General features: G+C 38.1%; 1 protein-coding gene across 2 annotated transcripts; it reads right to left on the reverse strand.

The window, feature by feature from the left end:
* Nucleotides 1-7,953: 7,953 nt before the first annotated feature.
* On the reverse strand, nt 7,954-25,323 carry LOC124159458. 2 transcript variants are annotated; one of them, XM_046535281.1, is made up of 6 exons: nt 25,219-25,323; nt 20,945-21,083; nt 16,983-17,192; nt 13,620-13,781; nt 10,508-10,634; nt 7,954-8,316 (listed from the first exon to the last, which is right to left on the reverse strand). In XM_046535281.1, exons 3-6 carry the CDS (start codon nt 17,167-17,169, stop codon nt 8,187-8,189), a joined length of 606 nt encoding a protein of 201 aa, XP_046391237.1. In that variant the 5' UTR covers nt 17,170-17,192; nt 20,945-21,083; nt 25,219-25,323; the 3' UTR covers nt 7,954-8,186. The 2 variants fall into 2 exon arrangements, with proteins under 2 accessions (XP_046391237.1, XP_046391236.1); XM_046535280.1 differs by lacking the exon at nt 20,945-21,083 and having other exon boundaries at nt 25,219-25,319.
* Between the last annotated feature and the right edge of the window lie 2,007 nt (nt 25,324-27,330).

Raw genomic sequence — 27,330 nt, forward strand, 5'->3', positions numbered from 1 at the left:
TCTACCAACTTTACATTGCATTTTTACAATTAACCATACCCATAGGAATAATGCACTTGCGGTGTGCAGTCACATTAAGTGCCTTAGTAAACACATCGGCAATCATTTTTTCAGATTCCATGTAATTGAGGACAACCTTCTTATGCTTAACAAGTTCCCTGATGTGATGAAACTTCACTTCTATATGCTGAGTGCGAGCATGCAATCCATTGTCAGAGGCTAATTTTAGTGCACTCTGGTTATCATTCCATAAAAGAATTGGCCCCTTCCTACCACATAACTCAGAGAGTAACCCCTTCAAGTAAGTGGCCTTCCTACCTGCAGAGTCAATGGCAATATACTCTGCCTCGGTTGAAGACAAGGCAGTTACACTTTGTTTTTTTACTCTCCCAGCAGATTGGTCCACCAGCAGACACAAAAACATACCCAGTCACTGATTTTCTGTTGACGTCATTAGCAAATGACGCATCAACAAAACCACAAATATCCGGATTATTCTCAGTCCTTCGGAATTCTATTCCTGCATCAATTGTTCCTTTTAAATACCTTAACACTCTTTTCACACACTGCCAGTGTTCATTTCCATAGCAGTTGTTGAACTGGCTGAGGTAATTGGTAGCATAGGATATATCAGGCCTGGTACACACTGATAAATACAGTAAACTTCCAATCACTTGTTGGTAAGGTACACTATCACACGTTATCGATTCACCCTTGGTCAGTCGAGTGCCAGGAACCATAGGGGTTGACACAGATTTACATTCTGCCATCCCCACCTTACTCAGCAAGTTCAAAATTACCTGTTTTTGGTTCAACTTTACTTTACCATTAACCATTTCTACCCTCATTCCCAGGCAATCCACGACTGATCCTAAGTCTTTTACCTTAAAACAAGAGTGGAGCTTTTGTTTCAGTTTCTCAGCTTGAACTTCATCATTAAAGAATACAAAAAAGTCATCAACATAAACACATATTATAACCATGGATGCACCATCTCTCCAAAAATAAACACAAGGCTCATGTTGAGATTTCTTAAAACCAACACTTAATACGACTTCATCCATTCTCTCATACCAGGAACGCGAAGCCTGTTTCAGGCCATAAATGGCCTTCTTTAACTTATACACTTTACTTGCATCTGAAACAAAACCTTCCGGTTGGTACATGAAAATGTCTTCACTTAGTGAACCATTCAAAAAGGCTGTGGAAACATCCAAGTGATGTACATGCAAACCATGAGCAACAGCAATTGAAAAACACAATCGTAAGGTATCATGTCTCACCACAGGAGCAAAAGTGTCAAGATAATCAATACCATAACGCTGAGAGAAACCCTTAGCTACCAGGCGAGCCTTATACTTGTCCACTTCTCCCTCCCCATTCCGCTTCAATTTAAAAACCCATTTGCATTGCACTATATTTCCACCCTTAGGTCTGTCTACAAGATCCCACACATCGTTTTCCTGAAAAGAACTGATCTCTCTTTCCATAGCTTCTTTCCAATGAATTTTATCAGTACCATTTAATGCCTCGGTAACTGATGTAGGTTCTACCTTTTCATCACATGCTAAATATAACTCAAAACCAGGAAATTCCTTCCTTTGCCTTTCCCTCATAGGATACCTCCTTTCACCTTCATCGACATTATTTCCAGGATTTATTTGCACCTCATTTGCATCCGCAAAAGACAGATTTTCAATATCATTCTCTGCTCCATGAATGTGATTGACATTGGCATTTGTTTCACTCTGACAATGAACATCATCACTGACATTACACACTGAAGTAAATGGCAAATCATCATCTAAGTTTACAGGCACAGGCATACTGAAAGAACCCTTCTTCCCTTTACCAATAGCCTTAATTGCAGTGAAACTATTTTCAATGAATTTAACATCACGAGCAACAAGAATTTCTCTCGGGTTTTCAGGATTAAGCAAACGATACCCCTTGGAAGCTGAAGAGTAACCCACAAAGACCATTTTCTTGCTCCTAGGATTTAGTTTATCCCCCCTTATTTCCTCAGGGATTAGAGCATATGCATCAGAACCAAACACCCTGAGCTGATCATAGCTGACTTTCTTACCTGACCACAGGACCTCAGGGACATTGTCAGGGACACTCCTGTGGGGGCTTCTGTTTAATAAGTACACAGCAGTGTTAGCTGCTTCTGCCCACATCTCCTTAGGACTTCCTGCGTGAAAGAGCATGCATCGCACTTTCTCCAGAATGGTGCGATTCAGTCTCTCTGCTACACCATTTTGCTGTGGAGTATACCTTACAGTTCTCTGATGTGTGATTCCTCTGCTTTTAAAGAAATTCTGTAACTCATCACTCAAGAACTCAGTTCCATTATCAGACCTGAAAATTTTCAACCTTTTACCAGTTACATTTTCAGCCATATTTACAAAATCAATCACTCTCTGCTTGGTTTCCGACTTGCTCTTTAAGAAATAAACAGTCGTTCTGCGAGAGAAATCATCTATCAAAGTAAGAATGTACCTTGACCCACTCCATGACTTTACATTAGAACCAAAATCACACAGATCAGAGTGAACAAGACCTAGTACCTCATCTGCCCTAGTACCTCCTTCCTTAGGAAAAGGATTTCTGTGCTGTTTTCCAAGAACACAAGCATTACAATCATCAGCAGGTTCATACTTGAAATCAATGCAATCACTTAATTTATCCCGCAACAATATCATATTTTGCATACCCAAATGACCCATTCTTTGATGCCACAATTCATAATCATTAATATTGCACACAAATGCCTGCTTTGATTTAACATCCAAACGGTATAACCCATTACTCGTTCTACTTGCAGTAGCTAGTTCTGTACCATTACAGACAAAGTCATCATCATACATTTTACAACCCTTTTTATCATAAACAACAGTGATCCCTTTGTCGGCAACTTGACTTACAGAAATCAAATTTTCTTTCAATCCAGGAACATGCACAACATGTTTAAGTTCACAAATGTGATCACTTACATTTAGGTTCACAGATCCAACACCTCTGCTTTTAAGCTTACCGTTATTTCCGACAGTAATCTCAATATGACCGTCAACGTCACGACAATAATCATGCATACGGTCTTCATGGGGTGACATATGCACGGATGCTCCGGAATCTACAAACCAATCTGAGTCACACGATGCAGCCGACAGGGCACACAGAAGACTTCTCAGCGGTTTCCTTTTTTCTCCTTTCTTCTCTCCCTTAACCTCGGCTCTGTTCTCGTTCGGATCCCTCTTCTTCTGCGACTGCGGGCATTGTGTTTTAAGATGCCCCTTTTCACCACAGTTCCAGCACTTCCACGCCTTCACAACTGATGAACTCCCAGCCATGGTCGAAGAGTTGTACTTCTTGCCCTTGGAATACAGGGCAGTGGTTTCGGGAGCACTCGCATTTTGACCGGCACTCACGCTCTTCCGGTAGCTTTCGTCTAACAAAATCGTCTTCACACGATCCAAATTTAAGACATTCTCCCCACTCGTGATGGCCATGACAAGATTGTCATACGAATTTGGCAGCCCCTGAAGCAACATTGCTGCAACAAAGTTTTCCGCCATCGGCTCACCGATACCCTCGAGCTTGTGTGCCAACATTATCACCTCGCTGATATAAGTGTCCATGGTTTCGAACTTTTCTAGCCTCATTTGGCACATAGAACGAAGCAGGGATACATACCGCCACTTGCCTTTATCCTCATATGCCTTGGATAAAGCATTCCAGGCATCCTTTGCCGTTTTAGCTGGCCTTACATGGGGATATACCACAGGCTGCACCATAAGGCAAATGTCTGCTAAAGCTTTCTCGTCCCTACGTTCTTTACCTTCGCCATTATCACTTCCCTGGACACAACTCCACAATCCATTACGACGTAAATAGTTCGTCATCGCGAACGACCAGTCATAATAGTTTTCCCGCCCAACGAGTTTTTCGAAACCATACGCCTGCGAAGTGACCTGAGATTCTTGCATCTTTGCTACCACACGGTTTACCACAAAAATAAAGAAATCTGAATTCAGCAGCGCAGTGGAAGCGTGCTGGGCCCATAACCTGTTGAAAATAGTTACTGGGGGGACGATGGTTTTAGATTCAGGAGGAGTGGTAAATGAACACGACCACACGTGTTGAATAACATGGCGAAACTGCGATTTATTAAAAGAACCAACTTCCGGTGAAGAACAAAAAACAAATGAATACAGTAATACGATAGTTGGGAGATTACCAGCCATATTCAAACAAAAACAATCACAACAACCTCCAAGGAATGAGAATTTTTATACTGGTTTATTTTAAAGAACAACAAAGAAAAATGTTCATTTTGTGTTCAACATAGTGAACATAAAATGAACATATAAAAAAATGTTCAATTTGTGTTCACCATGGTGAACATAAAATGAACACAAAGTGAACATAAAATGAACACAAAGTGAACATAAAATGAACACAAAGTGAACATAAAATGAACGCATAAAAAAATGTTCATATTGTGTTCACCATGGTGAACATAAAATGAACTCAAAGGGAACACAAAATGAACATAAAGAAAAATGTTCATTTTGTGTTCACTGAGATGAACATAAAAAGAACATAAATTGAACATCAAAAGAACACACCAAGAAATTGGTGAACATAAAAGAACACCAAAAGAACATCAAAAGAACACTTGAACACTGAATGAACATATAAAGAACACCAAAAGAACACAATTTTTTCTACTAGGGTTAACTCTACCAGACCAGCCCTTGTGGCAGGGGGTGCCTCCTGTACAGGGGGTCTCTTCAGCTCTGGCTGGCAACTTAAATCATGAACTCCCTTAGCCCAAGGGTTAATCATCATCTACATCATGAGCACTTTCAGTAAAAATGACCTAATGGACCGTCAGGGAAATGCAGCTGAATATAGAAGAGAAGAAAGCTCCAATTATGCATTAATTCCCTATGTAGCCGGGACATTGGAAAAAGTCACAAGAATTCTTGCAAAACTCAATTTATGTAGGGGCATGCTTTAACTGTGTCACAAAGACAGCCTTGCTCCTATGTAAGGCCGAGGACCACATGCGCTTGAAGATGTAAAGTGCAATATACAAAGTCAGCTGCTCTAGTGGAGACTCATACATTGGCCAGACATCAAGAGCCATGAAATACAGAATGAAGGAACACCAAAGGGCCACCGAGAATAGACAGTTTTGTTATCCACAGTTGCCAAATGCAAATGGGAAAGGCCAAACACACTGTGGAATTTGAAAATGCTATACTCATTGCATACAATAATTACTATATGAAGGGGGTTATGGGTACTCCGGTAATTAACCGCACTTCAATAAAGTAAACGAAAGTAAATTCGACCACGTTTATTGCGATGGTAAATGATACACTTGCTCAATGTTTCTCACGCGCAATAGTCCTTCTCCGTTGCCCTTTTGTCAGTGTCTCTCTCTCTCTCCCTGGCACTCGGTTCCGCGTACCCTGGTGGCGGCAGCAGGGACCTCAGGGTCCCAGGGCAACGACCTCGGCCAGGTGGCTGGCCTTGGTGACGGCGCTTGAAATTAAGAGCTCCGCCACACTATATTATGGAAGTCTTTTCATATGCTGGCATAGTTTTTCTGGCAAATCATCACTATGCCATTACTTATGTTGCATTTCTCAGCTAAAGTAAGACTTGGTGATTTCCCAGTAGATTATGCATGTGCCGCAAATGTGAGTCTTCAAATTTCCAACGCAAACTAGCAAAATATGTGGCACAGGGTGGAGGAAAGTGACTGCGGTGGACACAATAAACCCAGCCACTTGGTCGTCTTTCAAGACACAGCTTAGTGCGAGCCCAGGCCCTTAACCCTTTCACTGCTGTGAACATACCTGGTAAGTTCGCACAGCAGGCTGCTGTGAACGTACCTTTCCTTCCTCCCTGCCATGCGCTCAGCACTTTCATCGCATGTGAGGGGTAAGTTTTTGGAGATTGAGCAGTAGCAAAAGGGTTAACGGTCCACTCAGATAGACCTTTTCCTATCCCCTCCGTGTGGTCACCCAATGCTAATTGCAATGTTTTTTCCGAAAAAATATTTGTTGCTTATCTTAAGAATATAAAGTTAGAAATGAATTCTTCTCATTTCACTTTTCACATGGAAATTTGAAACGAAGTTCTGGCATTTATATCGACGGAGTTCATTTGAGTTCCAAATCAGTCGATATGGAATTGAAATATACTAAATTCGTTAACATGAACGTTAGAACTGCGTTTGAAATTTCTTCGCTCTCAGAAAAACACAGGGAATTCATATTACATATATTTAAAAATCGATGGTGGCAGCAAATAATTGTTTATATAAAACATGGCTATTTCATTCGGATGACCGTAGAGTAGCACTGTGAAGGAGTAAATCCTTCTAGGATCTAGGGCAGCGCCTAAGGAAAGGGATCAGCATCCCTCTGAGTTGGGACCCAGCCTTAGGACAGGTGCAAACATTTTGCCTTCCATCGACATGAGAGAGCTTCTTAAGGGGGAATACAGAAAACTTTCAAGGGACTCGTAGCGTAGAAGAATTTCCCTCCTGGAGGCTCCGATGCAAAAGGGTTAAAGGATCTATGAAGTTCAAAGTTTTGTCTCTCAACTTAGGCTCAATCATCAGTAAATGATGATAGATAGTCGCTGAATCACTGGCTTACTTTACTATGTACTCCCATCTTAATCTGGTATCTTGAGATTTCTTGTTGAATTTTATCTCTCTTGAATGTTTTCACTTTCTTTTTGAAGATTCTAGAGAAAAAGTTATAAATGAATGAGGATCTGCTTCCTTTTGAGGTAATTATCTGTGGTGGAAGAGGTGGGGAAAAATTGAAGCCTTTCATTAGGCGCTTGGCAATTTGTCAGTCTGACTCGGCCTGTCTCATGTTCCCATATTCTGGGCTCTATAGTCCATCAAGTTTCTCCAGCACATTCCTCCCCACAATCACAAGGAACTCAGGATAACATTCTGGCTAATTGGGTCTTTTGCTGGTTTCTAAGAGCTCCATGAGCTAGAAAGACACTTTTTAGATAGTGTCAATATTATGCATGGCTATAGTTGCCTAGATACTGAGGCAGCCCACTGAAATAGCATAGGCTTTAACCCTGTTAATTTACTTTTGGCTCGCTATTCACTGTTTCAATGTTCGAATCTTTGGAACTAGGAAAATGGCTATTGATATTCAATAATATTATATTGATTTTGACCAAAGGCCCTTTACAATAAGATCACTCAGTCAGTCAGGCCCAAACTTGCAACTCATCTAAGTAATTCAGTGGGCAGAAAGGATTAGTCAGGAGAAAAAAATTCCCCATTGCCTCATAAGTTTAGAATGAGAAATCTTGATAATTTGCATGCAGAGGGTTGATTCAGGCTTACTTTGCTGGAATTTCAACAATATTGCAAATTAAAACTAACTTGCAATTGACCTGGCGATAGCACATAATGTATTGAAACCAGTTTTGTGAATAAAAGTGTTTGTGGAAAATTGCAAGGAAGTTTTAATTTGCATGTGAAAGTTGCCGCCTAACTGTCATAAGTTAGTGATGTTAGAGTTCTGGTTCATGTACTTGTTTGGGGAGACCTTTCATTGAGGGAAGGAATGGCTCGCTGGAATGTAAACAATAACGAGCCATGCGAAGCCCATTTGCAATACTGAGGAGTATCATATAAGCAGTGACTTTGATGGCATGTGGTCATGATGTCAGGGGTAATTCACCCTTTTACTATCTTTTCCACTAACCAGGAAATCATAGCTATATTCTGGAGGCATTTTTTTTTACATAGTGGATGGTGCAAGAACCATTGAGGGTCATCTGTTTTTTGTTGGTATGTACCTGATGCAAGGTACTATCTCTTTTCTTAATTGAATTCTCGCGTAAGGTTGTTCTTATGCTTCAACATGATAAATCAACTGGTTATGTAGATTGATAAATGGTAAAATTTTAGAATTTATTTGTTACAGTAAGTTTTTCCAGTAGTTTTTCAATTCTATGAATCTTTAATACTGTCAATAAAGAGATAACTCAAACTTTTTAAGTCATGATTTTGAGTATTTCAGTTTTTTTGGTAATTTTTCTTCTTCGTCTTGTCTATGTTTACTTCTGCAATTTGCAGTAATTCAACTCTTGGAGGAATGCCCTTGAAAGACCACTGCTGAAAAATGCTACTCTTTTTTGGTATCCGTTATAGTCTTAGGAGGGATTAAATGCCCACACTTGCTGCAGTATGTGTTAGTTGCATTTTCTGAGTTTCCTCCAAACATCATGTAGGGTAGAAAGCATAGTGGCCAGCATCTTTTTGGATTAAATGCAGATAAAATTTATATTAGACATTCCTTGGGTACATTTATTTTAGGAAAATTATTCAGCTTGTACATTTAATTCACACCATTTGCCATAGGGAAAAATTGACTTCAGGAATACAACCTCAGAGCATTCAGTTGTTCCCAAAAGTTTGCAACTTTAAACAAATGTTGCCCTAAAGCACTGCATGATGCAAGTTACAAGTGCTCTTGTTGTATTTACTTTGAAAGGCTTTAATTATTCCATTTTAAAATTTCCTTCAGGTTAAATGAGCTTATAGTTGTCTGGAAACCCTTTGGTCGTTGGTTTGATTCCTTGTATGTACATGAATACAAATATTTTCCCTAGGCAGTTGAGGTAATGTTACAGTAGAAATGCAACAAATGCACATGTTTATAAAAAATTAGAGGTTTTAAAATTTTTCTTAGTATCTATGAGAAAAAATTTAGAAATTTTTCTGCCCAGGTAAAAATATTTGGTCTGTAACCGGTCTGGAACTGGGGTGGAGCTACAGGTCTGTAGCTGGTCTGGAACTGGGAAGAAATTGAAACATTGTTCCAGACCAGTTTGGTCTGGAACTGGTCTGGACAACGGGTGGGTTAACTGGTCTGGACCCAGTCTGTAACTGGTCTGGAAAACGGGTGGGTTAACTGGTCTGGACCCAGTCTGTAACTGGTCTGGACTACGGGTGGGTTAACTGGTCTGGACCCAGACTGTAACTGGTCTGGACAACAGGTGGGGTCACTGGTCTGGACCCAGGTGCAGCCTTGTTACTGGTCCCGATTTGGGAGGGTTCATCTATTCTGTTCTCAGACGATCTATGCGGATTGGAGCTTATCTGTTCTAGTCACTAGCCCATGGGCTAATGCAATAATATATGTAGGGGTGCTGAAATGCCTTTCAAGTAGTGAAATTTGAATAAGTAAAATTACTTAGGGAGGTAAAAAGAACATTGTGAGGTGAAATATCATGACAGAATTTTTATCACCAAAATCACATGGAACATTAATTATTATCATAGGTGGATCTAGGGGTGGGAAGACATGGGGGCACGTGCCCCCCCCCCTCCAGACCCTTAAAAAATTTGCAAGACTTTTAATACGGTCCATTATCATTGCGTTCGTTTTATATTACGAGGAATCCTTGTGGCCCCCCCAGAGCAAAATCCTGGATACGGCCTTGCTTGAGCCCCCCAGAAAGAAATCCTGGATCCGCCCCTGATTATTATCACTTGTTCATTCATAGATGAGTGTAGTAGGCCAGCGCGTATTTTTCAAAAATGATCTGATTTAAGAATGCATGGTCTCAAAATGTGCGAATTGGTGTGAAAAAAGCTATTAAAAAATTCAAGGCTCCTGCGACGTTGGATAGCAGTGCCTGCATGTAATTATTTTTAAAGTTGAGTTTTTCGACCCGGATAAAATGTTTCCTTGGGTAAACATGACATTTTAGAGTTCTATGGGCAAATATTTCAACCATTTTGACATATCTTGATTTCTTCATGCCAAAACACTGCCTCAAAGACACGACTGGTGGCAGGGAGGTGTGTGGCATGTGGCATCTCACGATGCTATCTGACGTCGCACGAACCTGGAAATTTATTTAAAATTTTTCTCACCAATTTGCACATTTTGAGACCACGAATTCTTAAATCGGATCATTTTGAAAAAAATAAGCACTGGCCTAGTGTGGCTGTATCATAGGGGTGTGGATTTGAGCTAATAAAAATGTATCAGCGTTAAATGAAATAACTAAAAGCCAGGTTATTTTTTCCCTTGACAATTAATGTAATATCCATGATTGTAGTTCACTAAGCAGGATTGATATGTATTGCATCTGCTGATCGGCTAATCAATAAATCAGTTTCAAATTATATTTTAGCTGTTATAGTGATTTCACTAGCAAACATAAAACTTAGGTATATGCCATTACTAATTATTTTGAAAAAAGAAATTAAAGCAGCTGTTTTGGAGATATGGCTATCAATTGGCACCTCTTGATTTCATTTGATACTTCGGGATCTATCTGTGCATGCATATAAAAAAGAGGCTCCAATCATCAATTCTTCTGAAGACGTTTGGCAAAAAAGCTCCTACTGGTGTAAATATTTTAAGATGTACCACTCCTTAATTATAAGTTTTAATTTGAGGATTGTGCAATCTGTAAGTGGTAGCATACCTACCCAAGGAAACACACAGCAGCTGCACTGGATTCAGAGAGAGACTTTTTGCTGACTTTTTGGACTGGTTTTTGGAATTGACCACAGTTTTGACAAATCACAGAGCCTTGGGAACATTGCCACACCTCAACTATATAAAATGTTGAAAGAAAAACATTAAAGTTAATTTTATGATTTTATTTCTACTTCGTATTTTTGCTTTTGCTGGAAATGTATCTTCCTCTGGTAATTCTGTGTAAAAAGGGGATGATAATTTTTGTTAGTCTCAGATTTCAATTTGCAGTGGCATTTGTGATCCAAGGTTACTGGTTTCATTCCTGTATTGACAATTGTTTTTAACTTTGCAATAGAATGGTGTAGTTGTTTGCAGATGTCACAATGTATCTCAATCTTAAAAAATATATATTTTTATTAGAAAATAGATGTAGGCTCCAGTTCATATTGAGCACTATTTACATTTGGATGAAACAAATTTGCTTACCATCAATTATTTTTTGCCTGATACCTGTCTTCACTTTCACCTAAAATGTGATCATTTGTCAGTGTCTTGTGCACCCTCAATTTAGTTTATTTATTTTGTATCGGTCTATGAAAAGTGTATGGAAATACTCTAATACACTATAAAAGATTCAATATGAAAAAAGCTGAATTTTTATGAATCTTCACAGTTTAGCAATTTTAAATGATTGCCTATTTCATACATCAAATCACAATGCATCAATGAAGTACAATGGATCAAAAAAGTTTCCCTATGTATGGAGCAGTGCCACAATACATATCTATTATTGACAATGCAGCATATCGATGGCTAAGTTCTAACAACACGTTGTGGTGTTACGTCTTTAAATCTTCCAGATTGTGAACGTAAGCCCCAGACACAGGGAACTCTGATCATCTGTCACTAGCTGGTTGAGGGAAAGACTCCACAAACAAGAATAATCAGCACTCAAAGAAACAACTGTCCCAAAATTACGAGTCATTTTCAATCAATATCTATTAGAAGTAGAAATATTCAAAATCAGAATTATTACAGAAAACAACGATGATAACTAATGATCTCATAGGAAACATTACCAAAAACTAAGTACATACAAGCTGTATGATTTTGCAGAAATTACCCATCTCAGCCGAGCAATCTATCCACAGCCAGCGCCGAAGCCAAAGAGAGCCGGTGACCTCCGAATCTTGTCAGGGTGGAGGGGAGGGAATTTGCAAAGGAGTTCGAAGAGGCGATGTTCAAGTTAGCTGCATTGATGTAAATCTGCCGGTAGGCACCCCTGTTGACTGGCACCACTGCAAAACATCCGTCATCCAAGCCGGGGATGGGGGAGAACCGCGTACCGCCGGGTTTTTTCTTCTCTATCTCCTGGGTTGGAGACATAGCCAAGTGGTGTGATAGCTGGTAGAGGCAAATCATTGGACTTCAAGGAGGGGAAAGACATAGTGGGATGAGGTGTTGGAGGGAGAGAGAAGTGGAGTACTTCTCACTCCAAACTGCATTCTTATGCCTCAGCCCCAACTTCCCCTGGATTGCCAAGGAGTAGGTATTCCTCCGCCGTACTACCTATATAAGTCTTGATCTCCAGGTATGGCTGGTTTGGTAGGCTGATTCGGTTGGCTGATTTCGGAGGGCAGCGTTCGCAGACAAGAGTTCCGAGACTTAGAGTCTCCGAGCCTTTGAGTCGAAGGGCCTTTGCGTGAAAAAACTTAGCGTGAAAAGTCCTTAGCGGGAGAAGTTCTGCGGATAAGTTCGGAGGAATTTCTGGGGGGGTACACTAAAAAATGCCATAACGTATCTCAAAAATAGAAACTTTCCAGGGGAGCAAAAAACCCATTTGCCAAAGAGTTGTTTTTTGCTTGAATTTAATTTTTTAATGTTATTACACTTTGTTTAAGATACCTGTGTCAGACCGGCCAAATTTTGAGATACGTGTTGTTAGAACTTAGCCATTGATATCTCTCTTGGTACATATTTCCTAGGTCTCATTGTGATTGTGGAAATTTAACACATCAATAGGCATGAATGCTTATCATCAGGCTAATGTAATCTATTTAATCAACTCAATAAAACTCAGTACAAGATCAAGCATCTTGTTGGCTCTTGAATACTCTCTCCACCTCACTTATGATTACTACTGTACAGAAAGTCCTTGACATAGGAACAAGATGTGTTCCAAGACCTCATTCGTAAGTTAAAAATGTATGACTAGACATTGTAGTGTAGTTATCCTGCAGAACGCAATACTGCATTACAGGCTCACGATGGTGACGAACTGATCTTGCTCTGTGTGTGATGCAGCCAAAAGCAAAAAAATTTTCATTGTCCTCAGAAAGGAAGAATGGGCAAAATGCTGAACAGAGTGCACCTATTCATATTTAATTTATATGTATTTGATTTTTACTTGTTTTTTCTCAAGCAGTGGATGACAAGGACTTCTGTTAAGAGCGCATGATGTCGTAATATTTACATTTCAATATTCATGGTTGTAGCCTTGGCATAATGTTCAGCACTAGATGGAATTGAAAGTAGTTCTTGAGTATATGTAGCACCATTCCATTTGTTTGGAAACCTTTTTGACCCATAACAAACAAAAAGCACTGTATAAGTAGCCTCTCTGCAATGAAATACATATTATTTTTAAAAAAATTCTAAGTAACTGGAAGGATCATGGTTGTGGAACATTCCCATACAAAATAGATACCATTAAAACTTTGTGGTAATGAACTCTTCTTAGTTAGAAGTCCAAACATTGGTCCAAAAATATGGATATGACATGTTTCTAATACATAATAAGTTTTCTTTTGAGAATTTTAATCTGTATTGATAGGATATTCAATGACACTTACTCAATCGGTATTTTAAGAAAAAAAGATTTGGATAGGAGAGAGTTGAGCTCAACCCATACCAAGCTTCTGGCTTATTCATTATGCATTGGGGTTGGAGCCAGTACCTCTCAATGTGTCACCTCCCTTTTGGAGAATTTTTGATTTTGTTATGTCCAAGGGCTTTACCTGGTATTTAAACCAAGGACCCTTCCAGTCCTCTACCCAGTAGGCTACCTTGCTCCATTTGATCAAAATACTAGGGACCTATGGTAAATTATGCTAGCCTTGCCTGTTGTCTCATATAGCTTTTTATACTTCTTCTGACTTGCGCCATCCTTTTGGTGATCACCAGATGCTAAGTCATCAGCATTCGGTTGCCCCGTTTGGCTACAGGTGTCTTTGTCCTCATTTTTCATGGTTTTAAGTTTGTTTTGTTCTTCACTTTCTTCACCTAGGTATCTCCATAAGACAGGAGACAAAGTGATATTTTTAAAAAGATTTTTTCTACTTAAAATTGTAATTATTTTTTTGTCAATAGGAATAACTCTTTATAGATGCAACACTACATTTTTGGGGGTTACTAGAATTTATTTTGTAGAAGTTTTGAGGTTGTTGCTAATTTTCATTTACTTCAGTAAGTCTGATGACATGTTTTGCAGCCAAATATTTTCCAGTTAAAAATTCCATTTGCTTTATATATAATTTAAAAAGTAAAAATAAATATACAGTTTGTTACAAATTGAGAGAAAAATTTAATATGAGTAGCAAAATGTGTGTGGGTATAGTTTTATAACGTTTTTATTTTATATTTTACTAATGTTTGTGAGGAAATACATAGCTCAATAAATGATACATGCGCAGATAAAAGAAAAATCAGTGTTCTTCTAAATTTTAGTCAATGGAGTAGGGGTGATATTGCTATTACTTTCTTCTATTCCATGGAGGAAGATGTGTAGCACAACATAAAATTTACTTATTATTTTGGTATCATACATATGTATACATATGATACCAACTCATTGGAGTAATATGTGCATAAAACCCATACGGCCGTACTCATAGTTTCCCTAGTAAGCTACTAATGCCCAAGTAGCGTTCTAAGTAGTAGCATACTAAATATTCAAGTGAAAATGGATGAATGTCCCCATAAGCCTCTGATTATTTGCATATTATACCAAATTTATGAGCAGAGCCAGATGAATATAGGGTGCATTTTCCTTATTTCTTTCTGAGTGCAAAATAGCATCAAGTTAACCCTTTTGAGACGGTGGAGTTCTCTCCTTAGCACGACTGCTGTACTGAGCCCAAAGAGACTCCTCCGTCCCCTCTGTATGGAGCATTTTTGCAGGACATTCGTTGAGAAGGGTCTCGCGGATAATCACGCACTCTCAGCACCAACCTTTTTCAACCCTTCTTAGCGGGGATTCCGCATCATCTCAGACTCCGAGGGTGGTTGGGCTCTCTCCTTTCTGGGTTATAACCATACCAGCGGCATCGGTTCGGGGTCAATCATGCTTAGGGGCATGCAAAAGGTGAGGTTATTTTATAGCCAAAACTGGTGATATATATTTTTACAAAAGTGATGTTATTTTGCTCTGAAGTTGGTTTTATTTTAGCAGCAAAATATTTTATGCTGATTGCGATCCATGCTTTCAGTGGCCCACACATTGCCCTAAAGTTAGGATATTATTGACCGGGGATACCTAATTTAAGCAATGATATACATGGAGTATTGACTAAATTCACCTATTTTATATATTTTATCCTTCGCATATCCATATATCCAGCTTACATAGAGAGAGAAATTAGGCCATGAATAGAGAAGCCATGAATTTTTTGTCTTTAAGTCAGGGTTCACGTCTGTAGTGGGAACTTCTTGGGGATCAAAAATTGAGATCTTTTCATGTACCTATTTTTCTGCTTAGGTCTTCTACCATAAGAGAACTAAGTTTGGTTGATGCCCTCTCAGCCATCTGCATTAGTATTGACTTTACGGTAACCGCTTTAGAGGTTGTCATGTTTTGCAAATGTAATAAGTGGTTTAATATAATTTTTGGTTTTCTCCCGGCGAACAATTGCAGTGAAGTTTTCTCAGGTTTTGCACCGGGTCAGATCTTCCATTTCTCCTTCCAACGTTTCGATGGACAACTCGCCCATCGTCTTCAGGGATTTAGGAATCCAATGCCAAATGCTCAAAGCCTTGGAGTATATATAGAATACATACAGCCAATCAGGAGACACTGAACCACCCTCACCCACAGAATTCTGTGTATATACCCCGAGGCTTTGAGGATTTGGTATTGGATTCCTGAATCCCTGAAGACGATGGGCGAGTTGTCCATCGAAACGTTGGAAGGAGAAATGGAAGACCTGACCCGGTGCGAAACCTGAGAATACTTTACTGTAATAAGTGGTTTTATCGGAAAAAGTACTCTAATGAATATTCTCGAGGCTCATTTTTAACTTCCTTAACTCTTTCAAGACGATGGAGTTCTCTCCTTAGCATGAATGCAGGACTGAGCCCCAAGAGGCTCTTTGGTCCCCTCTGTTTGGAGCATTTTTGCTGGCCATTTGTTAAGAAGGGTCTTGTGGATAATCACACACTCTCAACACCAACATTTTTCGATACTTCGTAGTGGGGACTCCGCATTATCTCGGACTCTGAGGGTAGTTGGGCTCCTTCCTTTTGCAGTTTATAACCCTACCAGCGGCATTGGTTCGCTGTCAACTCATGCTTTGTTTATATGAATTAGCTATATGGATAAGCATGAAAATTACAGACTTTGAATTGAATTCCTCATTTGATTCTGTGAATTGTCAAATTTTGATGCTCTGCTGTCATTATTAATGCATTTAATGCAGCAACAATTTCCATGTTGATGTTTGTACTGAAATCAAGATATTAGTTAATATTTATTGTAGAATTTCATTAAAAGATTGTAAACGCTGCTCAAAAGACAAAGAATTCAATTCTTAGTTTATATTTTTTGCGAAAGGAACAAATATTAATTTCGAAAACTGATGAACAATTGAATGACCGCAGTCCCTTACCACACAGAGGGGTAATATAAGACGACAGACCTGCTCCTGGATTTTGAGGGTACGGCCTAAGTCCCGCTTTGTTGGGTCCGGAAACTAAGACTTTGCTAACTCATGACCATCGTAATAGAGGGAGAGTAAGGAAACGTATATATTCAGCATTCATTCTCCTGAGTAGAAAAATCTCTGACGAAAATTTGTGGCTTTTGTCTCCTGGGTCAAGAAATCTCCTGCCGCATATTTTGGTCATTAGTAACGAAAGGGTTAATTGCATGTGAGCAGTATTCAGATACGTTCAATGGGCTATCATGCAGATATTATTTTCTGCATATCATGGCCTAATATGTGCATATAGCTTGAATGCAAAACATTTACATAAGATGTACATGCATATTGAATGGAATATTAGGTACGATTTACACCAACCTGGTTAATCATACTTAATGCGGAATGAATTCTACAAATGAAAGTGTGCTGTTTGGGATATTTTAGGAAATAGATGCATGACAAAATTGATAAATTTTAAAATAAAGTTAAGTTAGTGACTTTGAAGAAAAAAATGTATACATATATTTTGTCAAAACCTAACGAAAGTGACCATGGACATGCCCACCTGGCTTTAGCTCAGGGAAGCGAGCAACTTGCACGTTGGGATGGTTTTTGCGAAGGTGGTCCACCAAAGGGGAAGTATTTTCACTGGAACAAGAGAGAATTTCTCCACAAAGGGTGCACTTAACTGTATGTTCTATTTTTGATTGGGAATCAGTGGATTTTCCTCTACACACTGCAAATTTTCCCATTTTTGCTTGAAGATAATTGTAACCTGTAAGGATAAAAAATATGTATGTTATTGTTGTGATATAGGCTTCAATGGATGTAACATTGTGCATTTGGACACTTAAAATTCTTTTTAGGAAGTTGTTTTATAAAACTGTGCCACTTTGCTTTACATGTTATGAAGGCTTATCAAAGATTATCCTTCAATGGATTTAATTATATGGAGAAGAAAAGCTGTCAAAAGAAAGCTATGGATCATGGATGAAGTCTTAAACCTCATTGAAGAAAGAAGAATGTACAAGTTCAAATTTGAAGAAGGGCAACGTAATGACTCGAGAGTCAGGAATGAAATATGTATATCTCAAATCTAGGAAAGCCAGCAAAATGTGGATGAAGAATATCTGTGAAGATGAAGGGAATAAATTTTCACATGAAAAAGTGAATGCTATGATTACAGGATAGAGAGGAATTTCTTTGAGGAACAAATGATGAGTTGATGCAATGAGTTTGCAAGAAAAAAATGAGATGTTCTAACTGAATATGAAGACAAATTGATGCAAGGGAAGTATTACATGCAGAATGCACATAGAAGAGTTGTATAATGGAAAAGATATCGCATCAACAGTAATTGCTAATGTAAGTTGTGCATAATAAATTTCAATATTATTTGCTTGGAAGCGTAATACCAAAAAAAATGGTAATGAAACTGCGCCAACTAAAATTATTTTTTAAATACTTAGGTACACATACTAATGTGCCCTGTAGTATATTATATAGGTCTTCATGAAAAATAATAATTCTTTTTAAGGAATTCTAAACTATCATTTTCTGATTAAATCTATTTCGGTGTTGTAATGATTTATTTAGATGATAATGAGTTATATTTGGGTGAAATTAGCATTTTTAAGTCTCAAGAGATATTCCAGTGCATAGAAAATCATTGAAGTAGAATGTGATAAATATTGTAAGCAATTAAAATTTTAAAATAATTTTATTTCCTATTCCTACTCAATCAGGCATCTTTGAATTCTCTGGTGTTGATGCAATGAATTTTTTTCTCCTAACACTAGTTGTTAGCAATATTAACCCTTTCACGCCGAATGCCTCACCTGTGCGGCAAGGATTTTCTTCCCTAAACAACGAATGCCACACCAGTGCGTCCTGAATGTTCTTACCCTAACCAACGAATGCCTGTGCGGCACAGGTCGAAAAAGTGACCGTTGCGGACACAATAGACCCACGGAAGCGGTCGCCCCTCACGATCCGCTTTAGCGCGAGCCCAGTCCCATCTTCGGCCGCTCAGGTCGACCCTTTCTTATCCTCTCCACGCGGTCAACTACTGTTATTTGCGGTGTGTTTTCCAAAAAAATATTTGTTGCTTACTTTTGAAATTAAATGCTAGAAATGAATTCATCTTTTTTTGCTGACCACATGGAAATTTCAAACAAAATTCTAACGTTAATCTCAATGGAGTTATAGAACAACTAGTAAATACATTAAACCAGCCTAAATCAACATTAGAACTTTGTTTAAAATTTCTGCACGCTCAGAAAAAAAAACACAAAATTCATTTTGAATGTAAAAAAATCGGTGGGAGCAACAAATATTTTCATATATTTTGCATTAACATTTTAGCCAGTTGACCGCGAACTTGTGCTAGGAAGGGGCTTTTAATCCTTCTATAGGGTCTGGGACTGAGGCCAAGGAAAGGGATCGGCGGCCTCTGAGTTGGGTCCAGAAATGGTTAGGGAGGGAACCACCGCCTTCAGTTGACGCGAAAACACTTCGTACAAGGGAGTAAAGAAAACTTTCAAGATACTCGTATTGAGGAAGAATATCCCTGAACCAAGGTCCGGCGCGAAAGGGTTAAGCTGATCAAGCATTTTATGAACACAGTACCATTCTGAATGGTCTCCATTACTTGTTAAGTGGGGTCTGCTATCACTGGTAATATTTTTAGCAGATACTAGTTGCTAGTAGACACTATTCCCCTCACATGAGTTACACCTTGTCATGGTGGGAGGGCTTGCTAGTCTTGGCAATCCTGAGAGCTACTCCAGCGGAAGTTTTCTCCCAGCAGGACCTCCATGCCGTTATTGCTTAAGTTGAAAGGCATGAACCAATTAAGGGTAGATGGGACTCTCATGCTGTAGTGAAATCAAATCATCAAGAAGAATTTCCTGCAATAGGGTGGTTTCCTATTATTGGTTCATTGTCTTAATCGAAAGATTATTATTCCTGGGGTACGTATTTCACGCTTTTAGATTTTTTAATGACGATATCTATTTTTCGCGATTAAATGAAAGGTGAAAATTTTCAAGCGCGCGAAAACGCGATGGGTAAGTATGAATGCTGGGAAAACTCCTGTGTGATGTCATTCTGGTTCCCGCTGCCGCAAGTGAGGTGACCTTGGGGCGAGGCTATTGAGTGCTGATATGACGCAGGATGCTAGCAGGTAGCAGAGTACCATGCTAGCTGGTAGCGCTTGGCTTAAATAAGGATTATTAACACCTTATCAAATGAGGAAAACTTTCCGACCTTAGCCAGTTTTAATAGGTGATTATTAAGACATGTTTCCCTGAGCTCTGTGCCTCATGCATGCATTGGTAACCTCAGACGATGTAAAACTCCTATCTACTCGTATAGAAACTAGGTCCCTGTGACGTCACGTGGGGTGGCATTGCATTGGCGCCAATCTGGCCTTTTTCAAATGCGGTTAAAATTGACCATTGCCATTCCTGTAAACTGGGATTTCTAAAACCAAATAATTTGTATATAATGAATACACTAATGGTGGGTAACGAATCACAATCAATGCCTTTCGTTTTTTTTGATGAAGGAAACTATCCTATTCGGGGTTGACCATGAGGCTTATGACCTCATCTCAGAAAATGTGACTGTTGCAAATTCTAACCAATGCCTTTTTGCGGTAAAGTTATGCTAGGATATGAGTGATGGGGAAAGTGAAACTGGGGTAGAATACATGGAGGGAAAGGCAAACCTACCATAATGGACCAAAAAATTCCTGCTACAGGGTGAGTCATTGAAGAGAAAAGAATTTGGTGGGGTTATGCCATTGAATGTGAAAGCAGTGAGGGTGGCACCGAGTTGAGGTCGCATGAAGATTGAGGTCGCATGAAGGACACTAGAGAGCAAAGGAAGACATCCACTAAACCCCTGATGGAGCTGTAGCCTATATTTATTTATGTGGAAAATAGATATTTATGTTGACTCTTGTAATAAACAATTCTACCTCTTCAAACAATACATTTTTAGGTCTGAAATGTTTCCCTTTGATAACTTTAGCAATGTTGGCTCTATTATCTTATGTGCATCAAAAAAATGTATGTACCTTCTAATGGTCTATTTATGGCTTAATATTGCTTGTATGTCCTTGTTGGACTGTACTCAATGGTGTCCTGGCAAGGGATAGCATCCAATTAGGCATTTACAGGAAGGACAATAGTGTTCAGCCATATGGAAATGGTGATTAAATATTGGAATGCAGCAGAGACTGAAATAGAGATTATAAAGCTTTGAGATATTCAACATAATATTGGTCATTCAAAATTGGTAGGCGTGACTTCATGAAATTGCTTCATGTTAAATAAAAAACTTCATGTTAAAAATGATATCATATGCGACAATTACAGTTTTTTTATTTAACTTGTTGATTCATTTAAAGTTATCAAATGTATTTGGGGAAGTCCCTTCTTTATATCCACATTCATTGGATAATTCTCTGCATTGATTATTAAAACATTTTTCTATTATCTCTATCATGAGAATCTTGCTTACCAAATTAAACTCATACAAGCTGTAGCTTTCTGTGTTTCACTTGTCTTCTTATAAACCACTTCTGTTAAAACTCCTGTTTGGCAATTTGGACATGTTATACGAAGTGGTCTTCGTGTTAAAGTTTCAAAATCTTGTTCATCTAGAAATAATTGTTTAAATTTGATAGTCATTACTCAACATTCTTAAAATTACTTTATTCTGTGTGCAATTCTAAATGTTGACAATGGAGAGTGATGGGTGAAAATTGCATGCTGTCTGATCTTTTCTTAGAGTGGAACAAATAGCTTCCGCTTAATCCTACTTCCTCATATTAATGGTTTCTCTTAATCGCCTCCTCACCAGGTCTTTTGTTCTAGGGGCAATAAAATGGAAACTGTAAAATCTAAAAAAATTTACTTTGCACACACAACTCATTTCTAAATGCACATATTCCTATTTTTAATCATATTCAACATTGATTTCCCTTTTCTTTAGTTTCCTCTATGTTTTTTCTGTTTTTCACTGAATCTGATAAAATTAAATGTTGCCTCTTCCAGGAAGGGGATGGATAATACTCCTGCTCTCTTGCTCCTGCTTGTTCTCAAAGGCAACTGAATTGGTAAATCAGTAAAAGAAAACCTCAAAACAAACAGGACAAAGGTTGACTCCCAACAGTCTGAGGGTCAACTGTGTGTGTGTGTGTGTGTGACCTAACTATGAGGTTTGAGATCCAACAGGGTGTGTGCAGTGCATGAAGTAAGGGGAAGAATGATATCCTGGTAGGTGAGTTCTTGGCAAATACTTGGTGTGGTTAGAAGTTCAATACTCATTTTTGGCCCTGGATGATCTGTGAATGAGTGGTGAAAACCTAACCGATCCTCCTCAGCTCTCTAGGGCCAGTCATGTGGTGATGCATGTCGGAGGTTAGTTCCAGGAAGAGGTAGATCTGCATAGAGAGGCCAGAGGTACATAGTGAGGTGGACCTGTGTATCAAAGACTCGAACCGAAAGAATCAATCTCGTCAAGGGAGATATATCTCCTCAAGTTGCCCTGGTGACCACACTGGTTTGTGTTGCAGCATCCCTTTCATGCCTCCGATCCCATATAAGGCTGCATGTTGGGTGGTAAATCAGAGAGATGAATCTTCTAGGGAATATGCCAAATGGCATCCTTCCACCACCCCTGTAATCAATTCTAACTGGACAGGGAAGATAATTAGGGTGGGCAAAAAAATAGGTACTTATTTTTGGGATCAAAATTTCTCTACAGTAAAGTGTTTTAGACTGCTATAAAGGTCTCATATCCCAATTTTTTTTCCCAAATTGGATAATAATTACCATTGCCAGGGGTGCAGTTAGGAATTAATACTGGGGGGGGGGGGGGGTTTAGGTGCAGCTAATACCCACAGTATAAGCAGTAGGTGTGAGATTAATAAATTGTGGAATTTTAAGATGAATGGTTCAAAATGGCGAGTTTTAAGACTTTCTGAGGGATATTTTATTATTCCTTACACTATTCTATTAATAATATCAATCTAATTAAGTAAAATGGATTAACCTTAAAAATTTCTCTGAGCTTCCGGGGGGGGGGGGGGTTCATCCCCCAAAGCCCTTGCTGGACCACTGCTGCCTTAAAGTTAAAAATTATGCAAAAATTCAGGGAAGAATTAAGAAACAAGCCCCTAAGAAGAAGAATCATCTTGAATAACTTTGTGAATGTGAGAACCTTTTGTAATTCCCACTTTAACTTCATTTTTGTAGGGCCATGGTTTTGATGTCTGAGCATCATCATTCAGCTGGTGTATTGATGATACCCAGATGTCAAAACCATGGTCATAGAGAAATATATTTTATGTGGAAAACACAAAGTTTAACGTTATTCAAGATGAGTTTTAAGTTCCACAAAGTGATGCCAACTATCAATCTTGTTAAGAAGTAAAAGTTAATGTAAATAAGTAGTTCAGTCTTATATTTGTGTAATTTAAAGTTTATTAAAAGAAATCTGTCGTTTTTTGATACATGAGAATGAACAACAACGTTAGGGGGTTCAGGCAACCCGCACACCACCGAACATGTCTGCTTGTGTGTGGTGTCCCTTCACATTGTCTTTTGGGAGCCAAATTCACAGTAATCAAAACATTTTTGCATATGGGCATCTCGTTATTTTTCAATGGCCATTTGGACAAAGAGTATAGTTACATATCGTATGGCATTCAAGTGGTATAATTACTGATATCGTGATGGATGGGACCCTAGCTAACTGCTGGTTCTGGACCAATTTCATCAAAGGCATCATAGGTGGATCTAGGGGGGAGGGCACGGGGGCACAGACCCTTAAAAAATATTCAAGATTTTTAATACGGTCCCGTTATCATTGCGTTCATTTTGTATTAAGGGCTATCCTTGTGCCCCCCCCCACCCCTAAAAAGACCCTGGATCCACCCCTGAAAGGCAGCAAATCTATTTTTGTGTTCATGAAGCAGAATACCATGTGATCTCTTCCCCCCAGAGATATGCAAGGCTCTGGACTATGATTTCGCTAAGATATCCTACAATTCTAGCTTTTTCAATGGCTTTCTTGTAAAGAAGCAGGATCTGATACCACAGCTCTGTAATTATTGTGAGAGGTAGGTATGCAATACAGTAAGTCATATTCCTATACAGTTCTAATACTCTCTAGTTCTATATCAGTCTCTGCTAGTGCCCATAACTCGTCCCAGGATCTGGTGGAATCCAAATACCTTTCCTTGGAATATCCTGGAGGGATTTTCAATGTTTATACTCGATGGACAGGGGCTCCCGCACCTGCAAGCATTTGTTTTAAAATTATAAAGGACCTCAACTGAATTTTCCATTGACTTTCTCTGAATTTTACCCAGTTAGAAAGTATAGACAGGCCTTAATGTAGAATATAGCCAAGCTTCAGCAGTGCCATTGGATAAAAAGCTTTGTTCTGTGTGTTTCTATGTGCCCATGTACCCAAACACCCTTGTGCAGTGATGGGTCAAAATAGAAAGCACCATATCTTTCTACTATGGAGTTCTGAAAGTGAGGCTCAACCTGCAGTCCTCAGTTTTACTCATAGCTGTCAGGGCAGGATTTACTGTAAGGCAAAATAGACACGTGCCTAGGGGCGTCGTACTCCAAGGGGCACCTTCTGTCACCTCATGTGAGTAGCTATGCCTTATTATAATATTCGGGGAAGGGGGGGCTCAAGTTAGGAGGGGCACTCTATGGAGAGGTACCTATAGCATAACTTTGGGTAAATCTGGCCCTGCTAGCTGTTCACTATAAAAATGGTCTTGAGAGGTATGAAAGGAATAAGGAATAACAGATGGCCAAGGAATGGAATAAGAATTAATGGATGAAGAGGCAAAGTGAAATGATATTTTGTTGAAGAAATCTTGAAATAAACATTACCACTATTATCACTGTAAAATATGGTGTATCAAAATTTATGTTCATTGTTTTGTCCTGAGATAAAAGTCACAACTTTTAACTCATAACCAAATCGTTATAATGGTATTTTGTTGTTGAAATTTACTTATTTAACTTTTTTATTCCACAATTAGATAATAACTGTCAAGATTTTCCTTGCATTTTTCCAAATATCCTTCTGTGACTAACATATCTTTGGATTTATATGATATGAGAAAGTCTTCTAGCACTGGTCTGCACTCAAAATCAATAAAAAATTTATTATATGCCTTATGCTGAAAACAGCTGTTTTTTTAAATCACTGCTTACATTTCATTTTATATGGAAAAGGTGTGTCATATCCAGAGCAAGTAGTTGACATATAGCTAGGTTTAGGCATGCATTTAGAATTATGTATCAGGATTTAGTCATGTGGCACAAATAAGATACTCTGATGAAAGTCAATGTTTCTTGGCCATATTTGTTTCTAGAGATCTCACAGAATAACTTTTAGACTGCTAATGATAGCCAGGCCAGACAGTAATGGAGTACATATTAAAGAAAAACCAAATACATACATAAAATGTTCTACATGCTGGCACTAATTCTTCAATTATATATTATGCTTATATGTGCTATCACATGTGTCTCAGTCATTTTTGATTAGTGGGTAGTAAAATTGCCGCGGTTAAAAATAATGTGTCAAAGTAGGTCATGTAATGGAAATGATTTTGGAATTGAATTTTTTTGTGCAAACAACTTTTTACACATGAAGGAGAATGGTGTTTATATGGTGCTGAATTCAAGATCTAATGTAATTTTAAAATGTATCGATGATTCAAATTTTTTTAAAGCTAGAAAGTGTGGAAAATTTCTTACCTGAAGATTTTTTGCGACCACACATAGACAAGCAGCATTTTGAAAGTTAAAGCTAATGAATTGCAGAATATATCTCCCTGGTTACCATGTTTACCATCATGCTAGGGTAAATATTTTGAAGAGTAAATCAGAGAAATTGCACTATACTACCTGAAATTAGAATTAATTTTTAGTGGGTATAAATAATTATTTCTTATACATATTTATTTTGATACAGCTTAATATCATTAGTGTACATTCTCATAACAAATACCGTCACACCTTGATTATTCTGAGTATTTTCAATTTTAGCAAGATAAGCAAATTCTCTTGAAATTTCTAAGAAAAACAGAGAAGAAGGGACTGATAATTTTTAAGTTTGTGGTTTTTCCAGAGTCAAATTGGGTATGCTGAGAGTTGTTAACTTCTTTTGATGGCTTTGTCTGTATTCTTTCTCACAAAGGTTTCAATCACTGGCAGCATAAAAATTGAGTATAGCTATTGATTTTTATGCAGTTTTTGAAGCTTATTTTATTCTTAGCAATGTCATCATGTAGTCATCAAAGTTCAATAATGTTAACCATTGCTTCATTGTATCAAAATTTTCACTCATTCTGATTTCAATTTTTTTAATACTACTTGTTCGCTGTTTAATATCCTTTGGCTCCTAATTTTTTTACCAGTTTATAATCATCTCAATGGTGCATATTTGCAGTTCCCTGAAAATTTTTTATTTTACATCCCCTTGTGGGTTGCATGCTAAGGAAATTTTACTTAAGAGTGGAATATGATGCTGACAAAGTTTCAAAATAGAGGGTAAATGACAATGTGAATGCAATCCCAACTACCGTGCCTCACTAAAACATTTTAATGCTTAACTGCATGCATGAAAACGAAGTATTTTTCAAACTGTGAAGTTGTTACTATGTATTTATATTTATCCTAATGATGAGGAACAGGATTTGGGGTACAAAAATTTCTGCTATTATTGACTGACACACTCAGTTGAAAACTCAAATTCAGTCATTTCTCCCAGAAAAATTTTGAGAAAATTCATCAGAGCCAATATTATTTCTCTGATTCCATCCATTGGGTCTAGTCCATATAAAATCATGCTGAGGGTCACCCAGCACAAAGCTGTGCATATTTATCAATCTCGTACATACATAACTTATTAACCAATTCTTTAGCACTAGAATGGCAGGAAATTGGCATACCCCAAGAATGCTGGGAGGGTGACATTTTGACACCCCATGTTCTTATAGCCGTGTTATGTTGCAAATTATTTTTTTTCATAGTTGCTAGTGTTTAAGCGTCATCTTCATTATAATATTTGTTTTTGGTTCCTTGATATTAAAAAAATAATCTTTCATAAGAGATTTCCACTGAAGTAAAAAAAAGTTTATTAGAAAGAATCTGTTCTCTTGGACTGCGGCACCTTTTTTTTGCATCTGGTTTTCCTCTTCAAATGGGGAAATTTGCTTTAAAAGATGAAAATTTGAAAACAAAATCAATTACGACTATTTAACTACAAAATTGTACAAAAGAAAATACAAAAAATTTCTAAAAACACTTCGAATACTTTTTTGGATAGAATTCCGAAAAGCTTTATCTAAATTGCAGATTCTTTACACTTAGGCAATGTTTTGGTCGTACTTACTGACTTTTTACACAGCTTACAAAAACTAATAGTTCTGTTTTTATTGCATTTTATCTTACCTGACAGTTTCTAGTCCGTTCTGGTTCAGTTTCGGGCGATTCTTAGAGTTTTCACAAATGAAAACATGAGGGCAAAGAGATCTTCGACGAAGAACACATTTTGTTGGTTTGCCCAGATGAATGGTAAGTGTTAAGCAACCATTTTTGTACAATTTATTTGAATACAACTCTTCCCGAGAAGCTTTTATTCCAGCAGAGATATCCTTATTTCTCTTATTTATGGTGCCCAAAAGGCTTGTACCCTTTTTTTTGAGCAAAAGCAAGCAAAGTGATGTAAAATTGGCCAGTAGTGATAGTTCTGCCCTTGGTTAAGTAGGGTCGCATAAGTTTCAATACATCTAGTATATGTATGATCTGTAAAGTGATTGCCAGCTTGATGATAGTCATCCTTGCCAAGGTAACGAAATCCGTTTA

This window comes from Ischnura elegans, chromosome 5, assembly GCF_921293095.1.
Source record: "Ischnura elegans chromosome 5, ioIscEleg1.1, whole genome shotgun sequence".
Lineage (NCBI taxonomy): Eukaryota > Metazoa > Arthropoda > Insecta > Odonata > Coenagrionidae > Ischnura > Ischnura elegans.

Coding starts and splice junctions, on each gene's coding strand:
- LOC124159458 (XM_046535280.1), bottom strand. CDS start 25,243: ATGTGTGGTCGCAAAAAATCTTCAG. Junction 13,782..16,982: donor CTTCCCTGAGCTAAAGCCAG/GTGGGCATGTCC, acceptor GGAGATACCTAG/GTGAAGAAAGTGAAGAACAA. Junction 10,635..13,619: donor AAAGCTATATGAGACAACAG/GCAAGGCTAGCA, acceptor CATTTTATATAG/TTGAGGTGTGGCAATGTTCC.